Here is a 19089-nt window from a genome sequence, read left to right as displayed (position 1 = left end):
TTTTAAGTTCTGTCACACAACAAATACTCTCATGTTTTTGTTTTGGATTTCCCGCCCCCTTTTCTCCCCAGTTGTATCCATCCGGCCAATTACCCCACTCTTCCAAGCCGTGTCAGTCGCTGCTCCACTCCGATCCGGGGGGGGGGGGGGCTGCAGACTACCACAAGCCTCCTCCCATACATGTGGAGTCACCAACTGTTTCTTTTCACATGACAGTGAGGAGTTTCGCCAGGGGGATGCAGCGTGTGTGAGGATCACGCTAATCCCCCCACTTCCCCCTTCCCCCTGAAGAGGCGCCCAAACCAACCAGAGGAGGCGCTAGTGCAGCAACCAGGACACATACCCACATCCGGCTTCCCACCCGCAGAAACAGCCAATTGTGTCTGTAGGGACCCCGACCAAGCCGGAGGTAACATGGGGATTCGAAATGGTGAGCTCCGTGTTGGTATGCAATGGAATAGACTGCTATGCTACCTAGACGCCCCATACTCGCATATTTACTTGTTTTGAATAATCTGTACATTTAACAACAGGCACACACATAAACACGCACACGCACACAGACACACACACACACACAAATAAAAAAATACTGTGTGTCAACACCTATATCCACTTACTTTTTTCTTAAAGTTTCTTCCATATCTTACCTGTAGTGGATGCAGTTTGAGGCAGAGGATGTCGTCATCACTGCTGCAGACCTGAGCATACTCCACCAGAGGGTCCTGGATCTTCCTGGCTACTGACACAGCCTGTCGCAGCAGGGGTGGGTAGTCCCTAAAATCAGCCTGAACACAGGGAGAAGAAGACATGGGGTGGGGGTGGGTGTGTTAAAGAGGACAATGGCCAGACAGAAATGCAAACTTTTCAATTATAAATACTATAAATATTATGGGTATACTAATGCAGGGGATACAGGTACAGATCATTTTTCTGGGGCAACGACCACGTGGGCCACCATGGTTTAGGGCTGTCAAAATTGGCCAAAAATTATGTTCGTTTATTCTAAAAAAAAACAAACAAACAAAACAGGATCAAACCTATTCGAATATATTTTTACGCATTATATCCATAAATGGGCAAACCAATACAACGAGAGAGAGAACTATATATAGGTATATTTATTTCAACATAAACATGTCTTTTAAAAGATCTACATACCTACACATCATAAAATAAAATAATGTCCTATACTGTAACATGTGATCTAAAGACCTCGCTCTCTCTCTCTCTGCACCATGATTGGTGCTAGAGGGAGAATTGAGAAGGCGCTGTCTCTCGGAGCGAGATGAATGATTCGTAACTGATGTTACGTGTGCCCTCAGGTTACTAGTGGTGGAATGGTAATCCAACTGCAGCTTACATAGCCTGCATACGACTTTATCTCGAGGTTCCGCAATATTTCTGTTTCCTGACCAAAATCTTAAGTATTTCCAAACTGGACTTTTTAGATTGTTCAGATGGAAAAAAAAATCACTCTCTCTGCTGCCGAGTTGAGTTATGAACTCTCCGCCATCTTTACCACATAGTTGTTGTGGAATTATTCGCTCGTTTCAGCTTGACCTTAATTTCCTTTTCAACCAATGAAAGTGATGTTTTGTGATTCCTGTCCGTCACGCAGCGTATTCAGTGAAGCGGCCGAGGCTCTCGCGAGAATTCGCGAGGCAGACAGCTGTGGTAGTGCTGCCCCCCCCCCAAACGAATATGAATTTTCATACGAATATTAATTTTCATACTCGAATGTTTGTTTTTTTTTGTTTTTTTTTACAACTTGGTTGATATATTCGAATTTGGAATATTCACTGACAGCCCTACCATGGTTAAAGAACAGTGGAAACATTGATGAGGTTATGATATTGATGTGTCGTATATTGCACTGATTGTAAAACCCTTTGGGACTATCTTGTGAATTTGGGGTATACAAATAAACCTGACTTGACTATTTGTGGGTGTGTATATGGACAATACATAGGAGCAGATACCCTGCTGAGAAAGTTATTATACCTCAGACTTCTTGCTGTTCATATAGAGAGTTGCTAATTCGTTGTCAACTAGCTCCACTCCCACTGCTGGCAGAGACGACTCCTGTTCCAGTTCACTGATGGTCCTCTTGATGTCCTCCATTATCATATGGGCATCTCTGCATACACACGAGAGACATTTCACTCACATCAAGCCACAACTTGAAGGTGCTCCAAAGGTGAATAAATTACAGAAACACTTATCTAAGGAGGAGACTGCCACAGACAACCCTAGACAGAAGAATCAAAATATTCACCTATTCTCCCCAGCAACAGCGACCACATGAGGTTTTTTGCTAATCAAAAATTTCTTCAGGTTCTCGATGTCATTTGCCTGAGGATGACATGCACACATGCACATGCGCGCGCGCGCACACACACACACACACACACACACACACACACACACACACAATATTAATATCATGAAATAAAATTTGACGCATCTTCAAAGACTGGAAACATCTCACATCATATCAAATCACACAATCTGACAGGTCACACTTCATCTCATCAGATGGCGTCATGAAGGGCATACCTTCCTCTCCCTCTCCTCCTCCCTGAAGGCGTTCCTCCGCTTCATGAAGTAGGGCAGACGCAAGAAGTCCACCACCTCTCCCTCTCCGTTGATCAGAGCACAGAACACAGGTGTGTCTCTATGTGGAGGAAATCGGGAAGCGTCAAGTTTGCTCTGGCTAAGAGGGCGACTTTTGTGATACACACTTTTCATTTACATATTTCATATGAGCTGCCCTTATGACAGTCTAAATTATAATAATTTAAGGACGAACACATTTCAGCTGGGCACTTTAGGTGTTTATGTATATACATTCTTGGTCCATGCTTGTGTCTTCCGATGATGCCTTCATGTTATCCAACAGCCAGGGAATCTTTTTTTTTTCCCCAGGAGTCCCCCCCCCCCCCACCTGTACCTTGGCCAACTCCGGAAAAGTAATGAGTCCAGAGCCCATGCTATGTGTGGAGGTGAGCCCAACTATATCTAGTTTGTACCGCTCCATCTCCCGCACCAGCTCAGGCTCCTTCTCTGCCAGAGAGGTGACATTCCACGCCCCGAGGACCAATCTGCGATGCCGGAAGTCGGCACATCCCGGTCCCTGCCTTTGCCTGCTGCCTGGCCTGCATTGCAACCTACCCCAATGCTCTTCCCAGCATTTGGCGAGTCCATGGGGTGGGGGCTCCATGTTGTTTTTTCGGGCTGGGCCCAACCGGGCCCCATGGGCCAAGGCCCGGCCACCAGACACTCGCTGGCAAGCTCCCCTCCCAGGTCTGACTCCAGGAGGGGGCCCCAGTTTTCCTTTTCGGGGCGAGGCGCTGTAACTTTGCTGGTGTAAATTCATTGGTTTTTTTGGGAATCGCTCTTAGTCTGGCCCCTGCCCTGGGACCAATTTGCCTTGGGAGACCCTATCAGGGGCTATTGCCCCCGACAACACAGCACCCAGGATCACCGGGACACACAAACCCCTCCACCACGTTAAGGTGACGATTCTCGGGGGAGCCTATAGGAGTCTACAGTCCATTTTCATAAAGGTGAGAATGGCTGATAAATGATTATTTCTGCCAATGCAATCATCAGGATTCCGACTTTTCAAAAATAATTTTTTTGGACTTTTCAAGGACATTTTCCACCACTTTTGCTTGGCATGACAGTCGTTGCTCATGGAAGGTCATATCATTCAATACTAACTATCAATGGAAGCCTCAACAGCCTCTTAATGGACTGTTACTTTTAGTTGGTCACTGAACATCAACGTAAATGTCAAACACTATTATATCTCAGCAGCTAAAAATATGTGATCTCAGCTAAAAATTACATTAGAAATATGCAACCTAAAAAGGTAAAAATACAAATATATAACCAGAGAAGGTTGAATCAGTTCATCGGGATACAACGTTTATTGACAGATACGTTTCATCACTCAACTAAGTGACATCTTCAGTCTAAGGGCCCTGAAACACCAAGCCCACGGTCAGCCGTCGGTCAATATCGAGCCATCGGTGAGCGTCAGTGGCCCTAGTTTTTGCGGAGTGTCCCGCACTGTATGCACTAGTCGGACCCCTGTTGGCAGCTTTTCAGCCTATTGAGCATGTTAAATCGGCGAAGCCCATCGGTGGCAGAGATCACTGTGATTGGCTGTTCAGTTTAGTGAATCAGTGCTAAGCTAGCGAATCAGGGCTGTTGGCTGTAGTCTTTGCCGTGTGTTCAGGTGCTACTTTTTGGCCCAGACGGCAGGCGACGCAATAGTTGGCCTTCGTCACCTCACCACCAGTCGGTCTGGTGTGTCTGGGCCCTAAACTGACTGCAGGTATCTCCATCCCTTATAAACAATATAGATGCATAACGACAGAAACCAATGACCAGTTTCATATGCAAATATGGGTGTGACAAGTAACTAGACTTCCACGGCCATGTGTACGACTCAGAGGATTTGGGAATGTTTACAATTACAGCATTGTAAGATGGCGACAGATGTACTCTTAGCCCCCCCCCCCCCTCGGTTCAGGGGTGGCCATTCCCTCTTAACATAGATGGCCTCTTTGACTCCCCATTCAAACCAGCGTTCCTCCTTATCAAGGACGTGCACATCCTCATCCTTAAAAGAGTGGCCACTGGCCCGTAGATGGGTGAAGACTGCGGCATCCTGGCCTGACGTGTTAGCTCTCCTGTGTTGTGCCATCCTCTTGGCCAGTGTCTATTTACTTTCTCCAATGTATAAGTCATGGCAATCCTCCTGGCACTTAACCGCATACACTATATTGCTCTGTTCATGCAAGGGGACCCGATCCTTGGGGTGGACCAACTTCTGGCGCAGCATGTTTTGGACTTTGAAAGCAACTGAGACGCAGTGTTTGGAAAATATGCATCTCAGCTTTTCCAATACTCCCGCCACATACGGAATCACCTCTCGTTTACAGTTAAGCAGCTGTTGCCCTTCTCTCTTCAATTGGCTGGTGCACTGTTTGGGCATCTTCCTGGCTTTGACAAACGCCCAGTTAGGATAACCACACCTTTTTTTTCCCCTTGGATTCCCCCTCCCCTTTTTTTCTCCCAAATTGTACCTGGCCAATTACTCCACTTTTCTGAGCTGTCCCAGTCGCTGCTCCACCCCCTCTGCCAATCCAGGGAGACTACCACATGCCTCTTCCAATACATGTGGAGTCGCCAGCTGCTTTTTTTCCATCTGACAGTGAGGAGTTTTGCCAGGGGATGTAGCGCGTGGGAGGATCATGTTATTCCCCCTAGTTCCCTCTCCCCCCCTTAACAGGCGCCTCAACTGACCAGAGGGGGTGCTAATAGAGCCACCAGGACACATACCCACATCTGGCTGTCCTCCCACAGACACAGCCAATTGTGTCTGTAGGGACACCCAACCAAGCCGGAGGTAACACGGGGATTCGAACCGGAGATCCCCGTGTTGGTAGGCAACGGAATAGACTGCTACACTACCCAGATGCACCAGGATAACCACACTTAACCAAGGCCATTTTAATGTGGGATTTCTCCCCTTCCTCGGCCGCTGTGTCAGAGGGGACGTTGTCATCTCAGTGGTATAGCATCCTGATGACTCCTAGTTTGTGCTCCAGTGGATGATGAGAATCAGACCTTAAGTACTGATCAGTATGTGTTGGTTTACGGTAAGCATCAACAATCAAATGTACCCCAACACCAATTTCGCAGTCTAAAAAGGCTAACCTGTCATTTTTCAAATCCTCCCTGGTGAACTTGATGTGTTTGTCCAGAGTTAATGTGGTTGGTGAAATGTGGTACATCCTGAGATTTAATCTTAACCCAGGTGTCATCCAAAAATCTGAACCAATGGCTAGGTGATGTCCCTGGATAGGCCATCAGAGCCCTCTTTTCCACTTCCTCCATATACAAGTTGGCCACTACAGGTGAGACTGGGGAACCCATAGCACACCCATGCCTCTGCCTATAGTACTGCCCCCTGTATGTGAAGTACGTGGACTGAAGACAGTTTCAGGAGCAGACACACTTGGTCAGTGTTAAGGGTGGTCCTATTGCTAAGGGTGGGGTTATTTTGTAATTTCATACAAACTACCTCCACTGCTTCATCAAAAGGAACGCATGTGAAGAGAGACTTAACGTAGGAGACCATGGTTTCATCTGCCTCCATAATGATGTCCCTCACCTTATCCACAAAATCCATAGTGCTCTGAATGTGATGTTCATTACTGCCTACTAACGGCTTTAAGAATAGATGCCAGAAACATAAGAGATGTTATAAGTCACTGAGTTAGTCATTCAAACAATAGGCCATAATGGCACATCCTGTTCATGTATCTTAGGTAACCCATACAGACTAGGTGTAGCTTTGCCTGGGTATAATCTGTGGTACAAAATTCTGTCAATAGCATTGTCCTGTTCTAACAGCTTCAGACAATCTATCCCCTTTTCCTTGTAACCACTGCCTGGAATTCGTTCCAAGGGCTCATAAGTATTTATGTCGCTAAGTAACGTCATAACTTTCTCATGATAGTCTGTCTGGTTTAATACAACAGTGCATCTGCTTTTGTCCGCTGGAAGGATGATGTTATTGTCCTTGAGAGTTGTGAGAGCATTCCTCTCACCTCTACTGATGTTGGATGGCAGCGCCTTCGCATTGCTGAGACAGGCTGAAACTTTTGTTCACAGTTGCTCCGCTTCCGGGTCTGTGATATTGTTTTTTCAGATTGCCGATTCCATGGCTGTGATCAGCCTTCTGTCACCATCTTTCAATGCTGTGATTACAAACATTCCCAAATCCTCTGTGAATAGTACACATGGCCATTGAAAGTCTAGTTAATGGTCACACCCATATTTGAAACCGGTCGTTGGTTTCAGTCGTTATGTAACTGTATTGTTTATAAGGGTGGGGATACCTGCAGTCAGTTTAGACCGAGGATGTCACTTAGTTGAGTGATGAAACGTATCTGTCAATAAACGTTGTATCCCGATGAACTGATTCAACCTTCTTTGATTTTCTTACCTCATTTCATTTTTAACATGTGCCTGCACATTGTTTTTGATGACAATAAACTGAATTGAACTGAATGGATTATTGAGCATGCATCAAGACAAATATATCCTAACTTTACCATTTTCCATAACCTCAACAATATTTAGAGGGCATTTGACATCAGAGGACATTTGACATTGGACATTTTCAAGGCATTGTCCATGACTGGAAAACTAGTCTACAAATTTTCAGGTTTTCCAGGATTCAGTGCATTAAAACAAATTTTTTTGTGTTGACTGCCTTTTAAAACAAATTCTACCCAGATAGGCTTGGCAGAATATTCTCCCCGAGGATGATGGCATTGATTTTCAAAACTCTCGGTATTGACTGGTAAGCCTTTGGGACACCTACCTGCTGGGAGCATAGGCTACTCCCATTACACGGATGCCTTTGCCCTGACTTTCATCCATCAGGTCGTCGTCCTCCTCAACTTGCTGATCTGGTCTGTATGGAGCCACCTTCAGCCAGTTGTAAAAGCGCCTGCAGCATGACTGGAGGGAAAAATGGACACATATAAGGGCAGTGTATTTATGAAATCCACAAGGTTAAACAAATGGGGGGGAAAAAAAAGAAATAAAATACAAAACAGACATAACCCGACAAGATTTTTTTTCTCCCCAATTAAGATATCACACCAAATCGCCTGGTACTTGCACCAAGAATTTTGTCAGTTTGTGCACATTACATTAACACAATAAAGTAAAACTGACATCTTGTATGTAGCAAGAGAGAGGGCATTTTACTCATCAAACACAAGGCAATAAAATTATATCATACAACACTACAAATGCACGAACTGAATGGAAATATTTCATAGTGCACTAACTGTGCACAGGCATAAAAATTTAAATGTGGACATTAAGTCAGTTTGGGACGTCAGTCTTAATTACCCTGACAATGTTCTCTTTGGCCTCAGCGAGGAGTTTGCTCTTGAGCTCCTTGGCCATCTGAGGGTAGAGGAACTGGTTGAGGGATCTCTCTATGGCTAAGGTCCGCTGTCTGTTCCACTCTTGCACCTGGTGACTGAACTCATCCCTGTAGTAGAACTGCTTGATCTCATCGAAGTACGTCTGGTCACCAGCATACCTGAGTAGAGAAAGAGAGACACATGTAATACACCGCACATATCTCGATGTCATCTGTCCCATGCTGCTGCAGTGGGGGATAAGGACAGTGAAGAAAGCTAAGAAACTGAATAATTTTAAAAGTTGCAATTTAAAATTGCCAAGAAATCAACATAAATCAGCGATAAATCAGCTTGCACAGACTTATTTCCTGAAAGTTAGAAGGTTTATAGCTGATCCTGTGATTTATTAAATGTCTTCAGTTTACGGGCTTACACAAGTAGGCGATCAGACAAGATTCAGGAGCTTTGGAATATTATGTAGGCCTGGGTAGTTAATATAGGACTCCAACTAACATTTTTTTCCATAACTGATTAATCTATTACTTACATTTTTTTTAACTGATTAGTCTATAAATGTCAAAATACAAATATGCTCATCAAGTTTCCAGATTCTTAAAATTGCTTTAAGTATTAATTTTACAATATGTATGAGAGAAGGGCAAGCAAACCTCAGCATTTATGTTGCTGTAACCAGCAATGTTTGATATATATACTTGATAAATAACTAAAATTATTGACTACCAAAATTAAAATCAATTGGTTTTCTTTTGACCGACTGATCAGGGAATTGTTTCAGCATAAATTTCAACTCATTAATGACTTTATTTGCTTGACGTTTGTATATGCCACAATATTTTGGTCAGACAGCTGATTCGATGAACTTTTCACATCATGTGTATGATTGATCAAGGACTCATTATGTTAAAACCTGGCTAATGTCTCCAATAAGTATTAGTTCACATATTTTCCTTTGAGATGTTAGCCATGGCTCCCTGGTGTGTCTCTCTTACCCTTTGACCGCCATGAGGTCAATACAGATGTCAATGTTTAGCAGCCCCTCATCCTCGGCCAGGCACATCTTTAGGAACAGATCCCCATTCAGTTCCTTCACAGGCTTATTTTTGAGATACTTGAATGAGTAGGCAAAATGAGCTTCGTCTATCTCCTATAGATGGCAGGGAAAGAGCAAAAAACGGAAAAGGGTAAAAAAAACCCCCCAAAAAAACAACTAATTTAGCATGACAACACATAATACTTTTAGAGAGCTTTTTTCTTATACTGGTTTAAGTTTCTTTGGCTGACATCTAAATTTCCCCTAATAGGTGAACATAATCTGTCAATACCTTTTTGCCCTTTTTGGTGGGCTTGATGTTAACCTTGGCCCTTTCCTGAAAGGTCTGTCTGAGGACGTGCCTAACCAGAGGTTCACGAGCAATCTGCATAGCCACCATGTACCTGGTTCCCTCGAGCACTGCCTCAGGACTGGTGAACTGACTAGATGAGAGAAGAAGCCAGAACAAAGGAGAGTCAATCAATGAGTGGGACATGAGCATGAATGCTTTTCTTTAACGTTGAACTCAAGTCAATGAGTTCAGAGAGGAAGTCCATGGTGCTAATTGTCCACATAGAATATGAATGAGAATCCTGCCTGCACACATAATCTTTGGCCAGCTCCACAGGTTCGGCAGGAAACTGCTCAGTCTCGTGACGCTGGTAGCTGTCTCTCAGATTTTCTCCAAACTGTTCTGGAGTCAACCCAAACTTTTTAGCCAAGCCATCTGCAGAAGGGAAAAAGAAAGACGATGGGCAAGTGTTGAACAAAGTAACAGGATCTGGCTAGAGCCAGAACAGCCTGTCCTGTGTCATTCCTCAGTGTTTAGGGCTAAGTGCACATAGCTTTGTTTTGGTCATGCTGAAATATCTGACAGACCAACTAGTGATATCTAAGCCTCGAGATTCTAGGGGCAGGAGTTGAAATGGGACTAACCAAGGCCTACACTCTGGCAAATGCTGTACATGTCCCTGCGAGAAGCCAGCTTGAGATCAGGTCCTTTGCGTTGCTCTTCTTCCTCCTCCTCTACCTCCAACTCCTCTTCCTCACCTAAAAAGTGCAATTTGCATTAATTAGAAAGGTGTCATCTGTTTCAACAGATGGAAAACAGTTTCTATAATAGCTGAGTGATTCTGTCATAAATTTATAAACGTCAGTATATCCCATCTACTCTTAAATGTGGCCCACCCATTCTTCTGAATCTTACCATCCTCTGACACTTCTTTAATCTTCTTAAGTTTCTTTTTGCTGGACTTGGATGCATTTTGCATCTTGGGGATGTCTCGGCCATAGTAGAGCAAAAAGTGGTTGTACACGTCACTCAGCTCATCGAGAGACTGGACATCTTTCAGCCTACAGCAAAGACAAGCCAAAGAAGAAAGAACAACAGGTGTAAGTAAGGGTATGCCGATGCGTAATATGTCGACACAAACACACACATTACACATCCCTCCTTTATTTATGTCCAACATGCTTATGTCTGAAGTCATCCAACAATTACATCGAATGTAAAACTTTCAAAAACGTGCAAAATGAACAGTCCATAAACCTAGTCCTTGGTGTGGACTATAATCTGCCCTTTTCATGTTATAAAAATATTATAACAACACTGCAGCATATTAAGATAAAATAGTCAAAAAGGTGACAAATATGACTGAGTCTGTGCAGGGATTAGCATTAGTAGCCAATTTTGCATTATGCAGAATTTGCAGACTAGCAGTTCTTTACGTCAGCTAACCTAACAATGAATAGATATGACAAAAGGCTGTAGTACAAATTATTTTGTTCAATTAGTTTTTAAACTCATGTCAAATTTAAGTTTGAGAAGAGAGCAGTCAAGTCTGGGCGAGTTTGATCAAATGCAGTACCAAATGCACCACTAGTTATGATATCAGGTTGAGAAGAATGTACTTCTGTGTCATAGATTTTAAAGGAAAGGGCAAGAGTTGGCTTAACAGCAGCAAATCCACAGTAAAAGACACAGAGCCTCATTACATTAAGTGCCAAAATAAAAACAAACACAAACTTTAAAAAGAAACAAGTGTGTGCTTTAGAAACAATTGTTTCAAGTTTCCAATTAACACTGTGTTCTCTTCTCTGTGCACTTGTTTCCCCGTTTTACGTGTAAAATACATACAACAAAATCTGTGCAACCAAAATGTGTATCTGTGTGACTAGAATGGGGAAGCTGGTTGCCGTCAACCACATGTATTTTTCATTAGTCCACTCCTGTTCTATGCATCAGCATAACCCAATCATACCTCTCCATGTCAGCGGTGTCCAGGGGACGAATGCCATCAGCCAAAGGTTTGTCAGGATCGGCAGAGATCTGCTCAAACTGATAGGACTGCATCCTCCGGAACAGACGGGTCAGGTTCTGCTTGCGGGTCTTTAGCTGAGTCCACTGAGGGTCAGAGTTCAAGAAAGAAGTGGAATTCAGAAACAGAAGACAGCTTAGCAAGTAAATTTAGAATTCGCTGACACAGTCAATTCCCAGGTTTCAGCAGTTTGCATTCATGTATAATCTATAGCTAATGTGATCCTTAATTTAAAGTATAATAATAATAATAATAATAATAATACTGCACCATACCTTCTCATCCCACTGCCACACCTTCCATAAGTCATTTATGTTTAGCTCTGGCTCTACATACTCTTTCCTGTAAAATGCGATGAATGGAACCTGAGAGGAACATCGGTGAGAGGGAGCAAATGTTAAACATCCAAACAACTACAACTGTCTCCATAAGAAGGTTATTCTGCAAACCCTTCTTAATGTTACACTGACGAGGTAGAACAAGTGCACTGTTCTAGATATATTGCTTAAGGAATAGGTGCACATCAATAAAAATGAACCAATCGGTGAAATCTGGCATTTGGTTGGAGGGAGGTTAGGTCAGGAAGGTTCTATTACCTCAAAGTGTTGGTTCCTCATGAAGTTGAGGGCCTCCTTGATCTTGGCGATTGTGCTCGGTCCTTTCCTGCTGAAGTTTGTGGTTGTCCCTCTGTCCAGGTAATCTGTGTTCTCCTAATTGGGGCAAAGAAATATAGAGATGTGGTTTGATGAATTTAAATGGGGCTCAAACGAGTGTGTGTATACACAAATGCCTATGAGCTTATTGCTGGTAGAAGCATGAGTGAGTAGGATGTTGTGTCAAATTCCTCTATAGATAAAACTTACAGGACAAATAAAGACTGATTCTAATTTTGATTAATCTATATAAACCAAGTGATGGCAAATTCTAGCATGTGGCATGTTAAGTTAGCCTACCCTGTAGCTACTTTTAAAGGTAAACAACCAGGCTTTTGTATATTCTTGATATCATTATTGGCCTGGCTTCCAAGCTTGGGATTCATCGATAAATAAAAAGGCAATTTCCTGTCCTGAAAAGAAATCCGAAATGAATCTGTATGTACAGTAAAGGACATGTCCATAAATGCATGGATTGAATAATGCTCAATAGATCAGGAGGATGTAAGTACTGGCAGCTCTATGTCCCCTTAATGATGCAATGACATTAGTTAAAAAAAAAAGAAGACTTCAAATACAATGTGGCATTTGTGTTTGTTTATCATGTCAGGCTGTTGGAGTTAGTCTGGCTGAGGTCATACCTGCATGGAGATGGTAAGGGTGGAGAAACCATGTCTGAAGATCCACTCCGCCTCTTCTTCCAGCTCATCATCCTCAGCTGGTTTCACAGGGATGGACCTTAACTACAGGACAGAGAACAGAGACGTGTCAGACAGATAGGCCCTGATGCCAAGACAATGATATACAACCAGAAATAAAAATAAATGGGTTCACACAAACTGTAGTATCACCTACAGGGAAGAAAATGTAGACACAGGGTGCATTCTGGGATTCAAGTCAACATTCAAATAACAAAAACTTATTGCTGTAAAAAATTATGTGCATGGGGGAAAATTAGGTTATAATATGATCAGAAAGATTAAGAATGAAAAGCATTCAGAGGAAGAGAACATACATATACTACATATATAAAAAAAACAGGAAAAAAAATCCCATGTTTGGGTTTTCTAATGCCACATTTATGTACTGTGCTAACATATCTAAGAATTGAAAGAAAAATAGGCACCAGAGTTCGCCAATATGACTAATATTGCAATATAACAGTGCAATTGCATGTCTCAGAATTTTCTTCAATTAAACAAAGATAAAACTGAAGTAATTGTCTTTGGAGCTAAGAAAGAACGACTAAAAGTCAGCTCTTGGCTACAATCAGAAATCTTGGTATAGTCATGGACTCAGACCTGAATTTAGATAGCCACATTAAGACAATTTCCAAGTCTGCCTATTATCACTTGAAGAATATATCAAGAATTAAAGGATTTATGTCTAAGCAGGATTTGAAAAAACTCGTCCATGCATTTTTCTTCAGTTGACTCGACTGCTGTAACGGTGTCCTTTGTAGGTCTTTCTAGAAAAAAAATATATAAAGAAGATCAAACAGCTGCAGCTGATTCAGAACGATGCTGCTCGAGTCCTTACTAAGACCAAAAGAGTGGCTCACATCACTCCAGCCCCCCCCTTTTTTTTCTCCCCAATTGTATGCAGCCAATTATCCCACTCTTCTGAGCTGTCCTGGTCGCTGCTCCACCCCCTCTGCCGATCAGGGGAGGGCTGCAGACTACCACATGCCTCCTCTGATACATGTGGAGTTGCCAGCCACTTCTTTCCACCTGACAGTGGGGAGTTTCACCAGGGGGACATAGTGCATGGGAGGATCATGCTATTCCCCCCAGTTCCCCCTCCCCCCTGAACAGGCACCCCCACCAACCAGAGGAGGCGCTAGTGCAGCGAGCAGGACACATACCCACATCCGGCGTCCCCCCCGCAGACAATTGTGTCTGTAATGACACCCGACCAAGCCGGAGGTAACACAGGGATTTGATCCAGCGATCCCCATGTTGTTGGCAACGGAACAGACCGCTACGCTATCTGGACGCCCCCATCACTCCAGTACTGAGGCTGCTTCATTGGCTCCCGGTCTGTCAAAGAATTGATTTTAAAACTCTGCTCTTGGTTTATAAAGCACTGGGGCCTGGGGCCAAAATACATTTCTGATCTACTGCTACACTATGAACCATCCAGACCGCTCAGATGGTCTGGGACAGGTCTGCTTTCTGTCCCCAGAGTCAAAACACCACATGGGGAGGTAGCTTTCAGTTTTTATGCACTACATATATCTGGAACAAACTCCTTGAAAACTGCAGGTCTACTACAACTCTCAGTTCTTTTAAATCTAGGCTGAAGACTTTCCTGTTTGCCGCTGCCTTTTGTTGAATAAGGCTTGAAGCTTTTGATTTTCATCTTGCACTGCACTGTAACCTTTACTCTCTTTTTATTGGTTTTTTGAGTTTTTTTTATTTGTTGCCTTATGTTGCTTCTCATGATGCCTTTTGTGTGGAGCATCTTGAATCGCCTTGTTGCAGAGATGTGCTATATTGATAAATTTGCCTTGCACTGCCTTGTCTTGGTCAGGGGCACAGATGGGAGTGTTGGCCCTAACATGGATGTCTTTTTAGCCATTATACAACAAATAGCTAGAATAAACTTCCAGAAGATTTGACACTTACTCCAACACTGGCTACTTATAAATCCATATTAAAAACGTTTATGTCTTCCATTGGTTTCTGCTAAACTGCAAACCTTGCACTTTGACTTTTGCAATGTTGTAGAAGTAAAACTTGCATTACAGTTTGATTTTATTCCTTTATTCTGTAATTTAAATGTCTTTTAATTAGCTGTCAAACCTTTTCGTTGTATACATTTTTTTATTTCTATTTTTTTTATGTGAAGCACACTGAGTCTGCCTTGTGTATGAGATGTGCTATATAAATAAAGTTGCCTTGCCTCGCAAGAGAGCGAAGAAAACCACATGCCATCAAACATGTATAAAATATAGACCAACACACCTGGAACCTCTCAGGCATGTCTGTGGAGCGGATCTCGTTGTCCTGATCCGTCATGTGGCTGCTTTCCAGCTCGCTAGGCTCATATATCTCAAATATACTCTTCCTCCCCTGCCTTCTCTTTGTCTGCTTCTTGGGCCGGTCCCAACTCTCTTCATCTTGGTCCTCCTCCTCCTCCTCACCCTGGTCATAGGCCAATGTGTCAAAGTCAGCAAAGTCAAAGTCTCCTCCAAAAATCTCCTGGGCCTCCTGGAGGGCTCTGAAGGGGGAGAAATAAAGTATGGACATCAGGGAATAGAGGCAAACTGAATCGTTAATTTATTATTTTCACAGCATGTCACAGTAGTTTTTTTGCTTTTTTGCCCACTGTCTACTAGTTAGGGGTCCAAGCAGCGAAGCTGGTCGAACCCTATTGTATTTGTTAGGATTATTATTATTTTTCTCCGCTAAAAGTGTGTGAGGCTCAGCAACCGTAAGTCCTAGACCAACCAACTTTGGTACGTGGATTCCTATGGCCCCCCACTACTCAGGCACCACAAATCATCTATGTCAGCCAGATGGTGGCGCTATAACAAAGGGTCATGCGTAATTCCCACACCATAAGTCAGATCAACACAAAACTGTACAGACCTATGCATCTGAATGTGCTCTACAACTTTGTTATCGGGACCACATATGTCAGCCATATATTTTGCCCGCCATTTTGACTTGTATTAGTTTGGGTGCGGTTTCTCAGCTAAAAGTGTCTGAGGCTCAGCAACCATAAGTCCTAGACCAACCAAATTTGGTAGGTGGATTCATACGGCCCCCCACTACTCTGGCACTACAAATCACCCATGTCAGCCAGATGGTGGCGCTATAACAAAGGGTCATGCTTAAAAGGCCATAACTCCCACAGCATAAGTCAGATCAACACAAAACTTAATCGACCCATGCATCTCAATGTGCTCAACAACTTTACTATTGGGACCACCTATGTCAGTCATATAGTTTGCCCGCTATTTTGACTTATTTGGTGTGGAAGCGCTGCAGCTCTACATACCGCACGCCAGGACACCTGGGTATAACGACATACTTTTTCTTTTTACGGCAGTCGGCTAGGACGCAAGAAATCAGACACCGTCTGGTCCAGTTTTGGAAACTCTGGCACATGTTTCTGAAGCAATGGAAGTGTTACGACATTTTAAAAAACTACGGTAATCGTCTAGGACACAGGCGACCCAAGAAATCCGACATTGTCATATCTAGTTGGAAACTCGGGTAGGCTACTGTTTCTGAAGCAAGATTCTTCAATCTTCATTACATTACCAACAGCGGTTTAGTTTCATGTAGAAACGGTAGTCTATTACAGGCTAGGTGTATAAAAGGCCCCTACGTATCACAGCATTAATTATTTACGTTGGGTGAAGGTATATGATCATGAGGACAAAACCATTCAAATTGCTCCATAGGGGGCGCAACAGTGCCAATGCTTGGACCCCTCCCAACACCACTTGCGGCTTTAATATTGTTTTTATGTTTTAATGTACTGACCAGGGGTGAGGTTGGGTGGAGGTGTCATAACAGGGCACATCATTGGCTAAAATGGCCTCTTTGGGACTACTTCCTTCTCTTCAAGTCCGGCTGAATTAGTTTTACTGTCACCTCATTTCAAACTAAACCACTCAGAGGGAATATGAGGGGGCGCAAAGAAGGGTTCTAAAAAATATATTCCTATGCCGTTTCCTCTTTTCCTATGCATGACTGACCTTCAATGCACTGAAAACATGACACTCACGCATCTGTGTATGCTGAGAACTTCTTGCCTCTCTTCTTGGTGATGGGTTGGCCATCATCATCCACGATGAAATCATCAATGTCTAAGAGGGGAAAAAAAGCACTTTTCCTGAGAATTACTCAAGAATATGGCACATGATCTTACAATTGAGTGTGGAAATGGGGTTAAACCATATTGTATTGTGTCATTGTGTCCCTTTTTTGCATACTCCTATAAAAGCTAGAAAAATCTATAATGTTTTTCCACCTGACTCATCATCCTCTCCTTCATCATCAGCTGTCTGCCGGAGGGGCACATCGACCGTCTCTCCTTCCTCCAGCTCTCCCTCACCATCCCCGTCTCCAGTGAAGATCTCGTCTGCGATCAAGTCCTTCTCATCATCATCCTCTTCATCATCGTCCATCGTCTTCACACGGTCGTATTTCTTTTTCTGTCAAGGAGGTAAAGTGCAGTGGTCAAAACTGCTTAGAGGTTTTTAAGAGCGTTGCAACCACAGCGTGGGCTTTTTGACACACATTGCGTGGTGCTGAATCCATAACTGCCCAATTGACAGGAATAACAGAAAGGGCAAACATCCCTTACCCTTCTTTTCACTTTAACTCCCAGGTTCTCCTCGATGAGGTCAAGGTCATCGTCATCCAGGTAATCATCATAGTCTGCAAGGAAAGAAAAGTCAGTCTGACTAAACTGCTTAGAGACATGACAGAGACAGACCTTAGTTTATTAGACCACACTTTAATAGAATTCATATTTATATTATGGACTTTTGCTTATACCTTTTTTTCTGGCTGCCACTGAATACATCAAGTTATTACCCTTACTTACTGATGGCCTGTGGTTCAAACACCAAGAGCATTGATGCTCGAAGGCTTTTATCTTCCAGAGATCCATTTAAAATCAAACAAACAACAGTGGTTAACAAAGAAAATGTTTGAATCTTGGTTTCAGTTATTGATGTTGCATTATCTGTTGACAAAGGTCTTCTACGAGCTTCCTCTGCCATATCTGCTTTCTAGCCAGAACAACTCTGCTTCTTCTCAAAACTCAATGCTACCTGCCTTCTTCTGGATTTGGCTGCTATAGAGGAGACATAAAACATTTTGCTCCACATAATTTTTAATGGGAAAATCCTTATTCACAGAAACTATTAAAAAGAGGAACTACCAAAGCATTGTTTGGATATCAATGGATAAGCTATCATCCAGTAACAGAATGTTTAAAAAAGAACATTTGTTTAGATATGATTCTTCAAAATTGTAACTTCACTATAAATCAATCAATCGACTTTCAATGCCAACATGGATGAAACAATCTTAAACACTACAATTTCTGTCACTGTAACAAAAACGTTGTTGCTGGGTAGGAGTACTCTTTTACAAATCTTTTCAAGATTTAGAATTTTGGGCGTCCGGGTAGCGTAGCAGTCTATTCGATTGCCTACCAACATGGGGATCGCCAGTTCGAATCCCCGTGTTACCTCCGGCTTTGTTGGGCATCCCTACAGATGCAATTGACCGTGTCTGTGGGTGGGAAGCCGGATGTGGGTCTGTGTCTTGGTTGCTGCACTAGCGCCTCCTCTGGTCGGTCGGGGTGCCAGTTTGGGGGGGAGGGGGAACTGGGAGGAATAGCGTGATCCTCCCATGTGCTACATCCCCCTGGTGAAACTCCTAACTGTCAGGTGAAAAGAAGCAGCTGGCGACTCCACATGTATCGGAGGAGGCATGTGGTAGTCTGCTGCCCTCCCCGGATTGGCAGAGGGGGTGGAGCAGTGACCGGGACAGCTGAGAGCAGGGTAATTGGCCAGGTACAATTGGGGAGAAAAAAGAAAAAATACTTATGCTGGTAAAGGGTCAAGTAGGAAAGTACTCCTACTACTACTACTGCTACTACCCCCGGAAAAGGGGGTGGGCAAGGACCAAAAAGATTTTGAATTTTGCATAGACCATGATGTCAAAAAAATGTTTTGAGGTGCAAGAGCATGGACAAATTATATGTGTGTCCGCCCCGTGATGGCCTGGCGGCCTGTCCAGGGTGTCTTCCCGCCTGCTGCCCAATTACTGCTGGGATAGGCTCCAGCACCCCTGTGACCCTGAGAGCAGGATAAGCAGTTTGGATAATGGATTGATATATACAGTGGTGCTTGAAAGTTTGTGAACCCTTTAGAATTTTCTATATTTCTGCATAAATATGACCTAAAACATCATCAGATTTTCACACAAGTCCTAAAAGTAGATAAAGAGAACCCAATTAAACAAATGAGACAAAAATATTATACTTGGTCATTTATTTATAGAGGAAAATGATCCAATATTACATATTTGTGAGTGGCAAAATTTTGTGAACCTCTAGGTTTCGCAGTTAAT

General features: G+C 43.2%; 1 protein-coding gene across 2 annotated transcripts in view; it reads right to left on the bottom strand.

Moving 5' to 3' along the window:
• supt6h (SPT6 homolog, histone chaperone and transcription elongation factor) overlaps positions 1-19089 on the bottom strand; it is a 44524-nt gene that overhangs the window by 18856 nt on the left and 6579 nt on the right. For both annotated transcript variants that reach the window (XM_056284620.1, XM_056284621.1), the window contains exons 4-22: positions 17309-17382; positions 16973-17156; positions 16727-16808; positions 14953-15208; positions 12628-12729; positions 11930-12043; positions 11609-11698; positions 11277-11419; positions 10223-10368; positions 9952-10065; positions 9613-9742; positions 9308-9458; positions 8975-9129; positions 7948-8143; positions 7409-7548; positions 2560-2677; positions 2279-2355; positions 2005-2140; positions 651-788 (exon numbers count right to left, since the gene is read on the bottom strand). In XM_056284620.1, coding sequence (XP_056140595.1) covers positions 651-788; positions 2005-2140; positions 2279-2355; positions 2560-2677; positions 7409-7548; positions 7948-8143; positions 8975-9129; positions 9308-9458; positions 9613-9742; positions 9952-10065; positions 10223-10368; positions 11277-11419; positions 11609-11698; positions 11930-12043; positions 12628-12729; positions 14953-15208; positions 16727-16808; positions 16973-17156; positions 17309-17382 — 2546 coding nt within the window. The remainder of the gene's footprint in view (positions 1-650; positions 789-2004; positions 2141-2278; positions 2356-2559; positions 2678-7408; positions 7549-7947; positions 8144-8974; positions 9130-9307; positions 9459-9612; positions 9743-9951; positions 10066-10222; positions 10369-11276; positions 11420-11608; positions 11699-11929; positions 12044-12627; positions 12730-14952; positions 15209-16726; positions 16809-16972; positions 17157-17308; positions 17383-19089) is intronic.

Source organism: Lampris incognitus, chromosome 8 (genome assembly GCF_029633865.1).
Source record: "Lampris incognitus isolate fLamInc1 chromosome 8, fLamInc1.hap2, whole genome shotgun sequence".
Lineage (NCBI taxonomy): Eukaryota > Metazoa > Chordata > Actinopteri > Lampriformes > Lampridae > Lampris > Lampris incognitus.
Note: the sequence above shows the minus strand (reverse complement) of the source record. Positions and strands in the feature narration are given on the sequence as shown.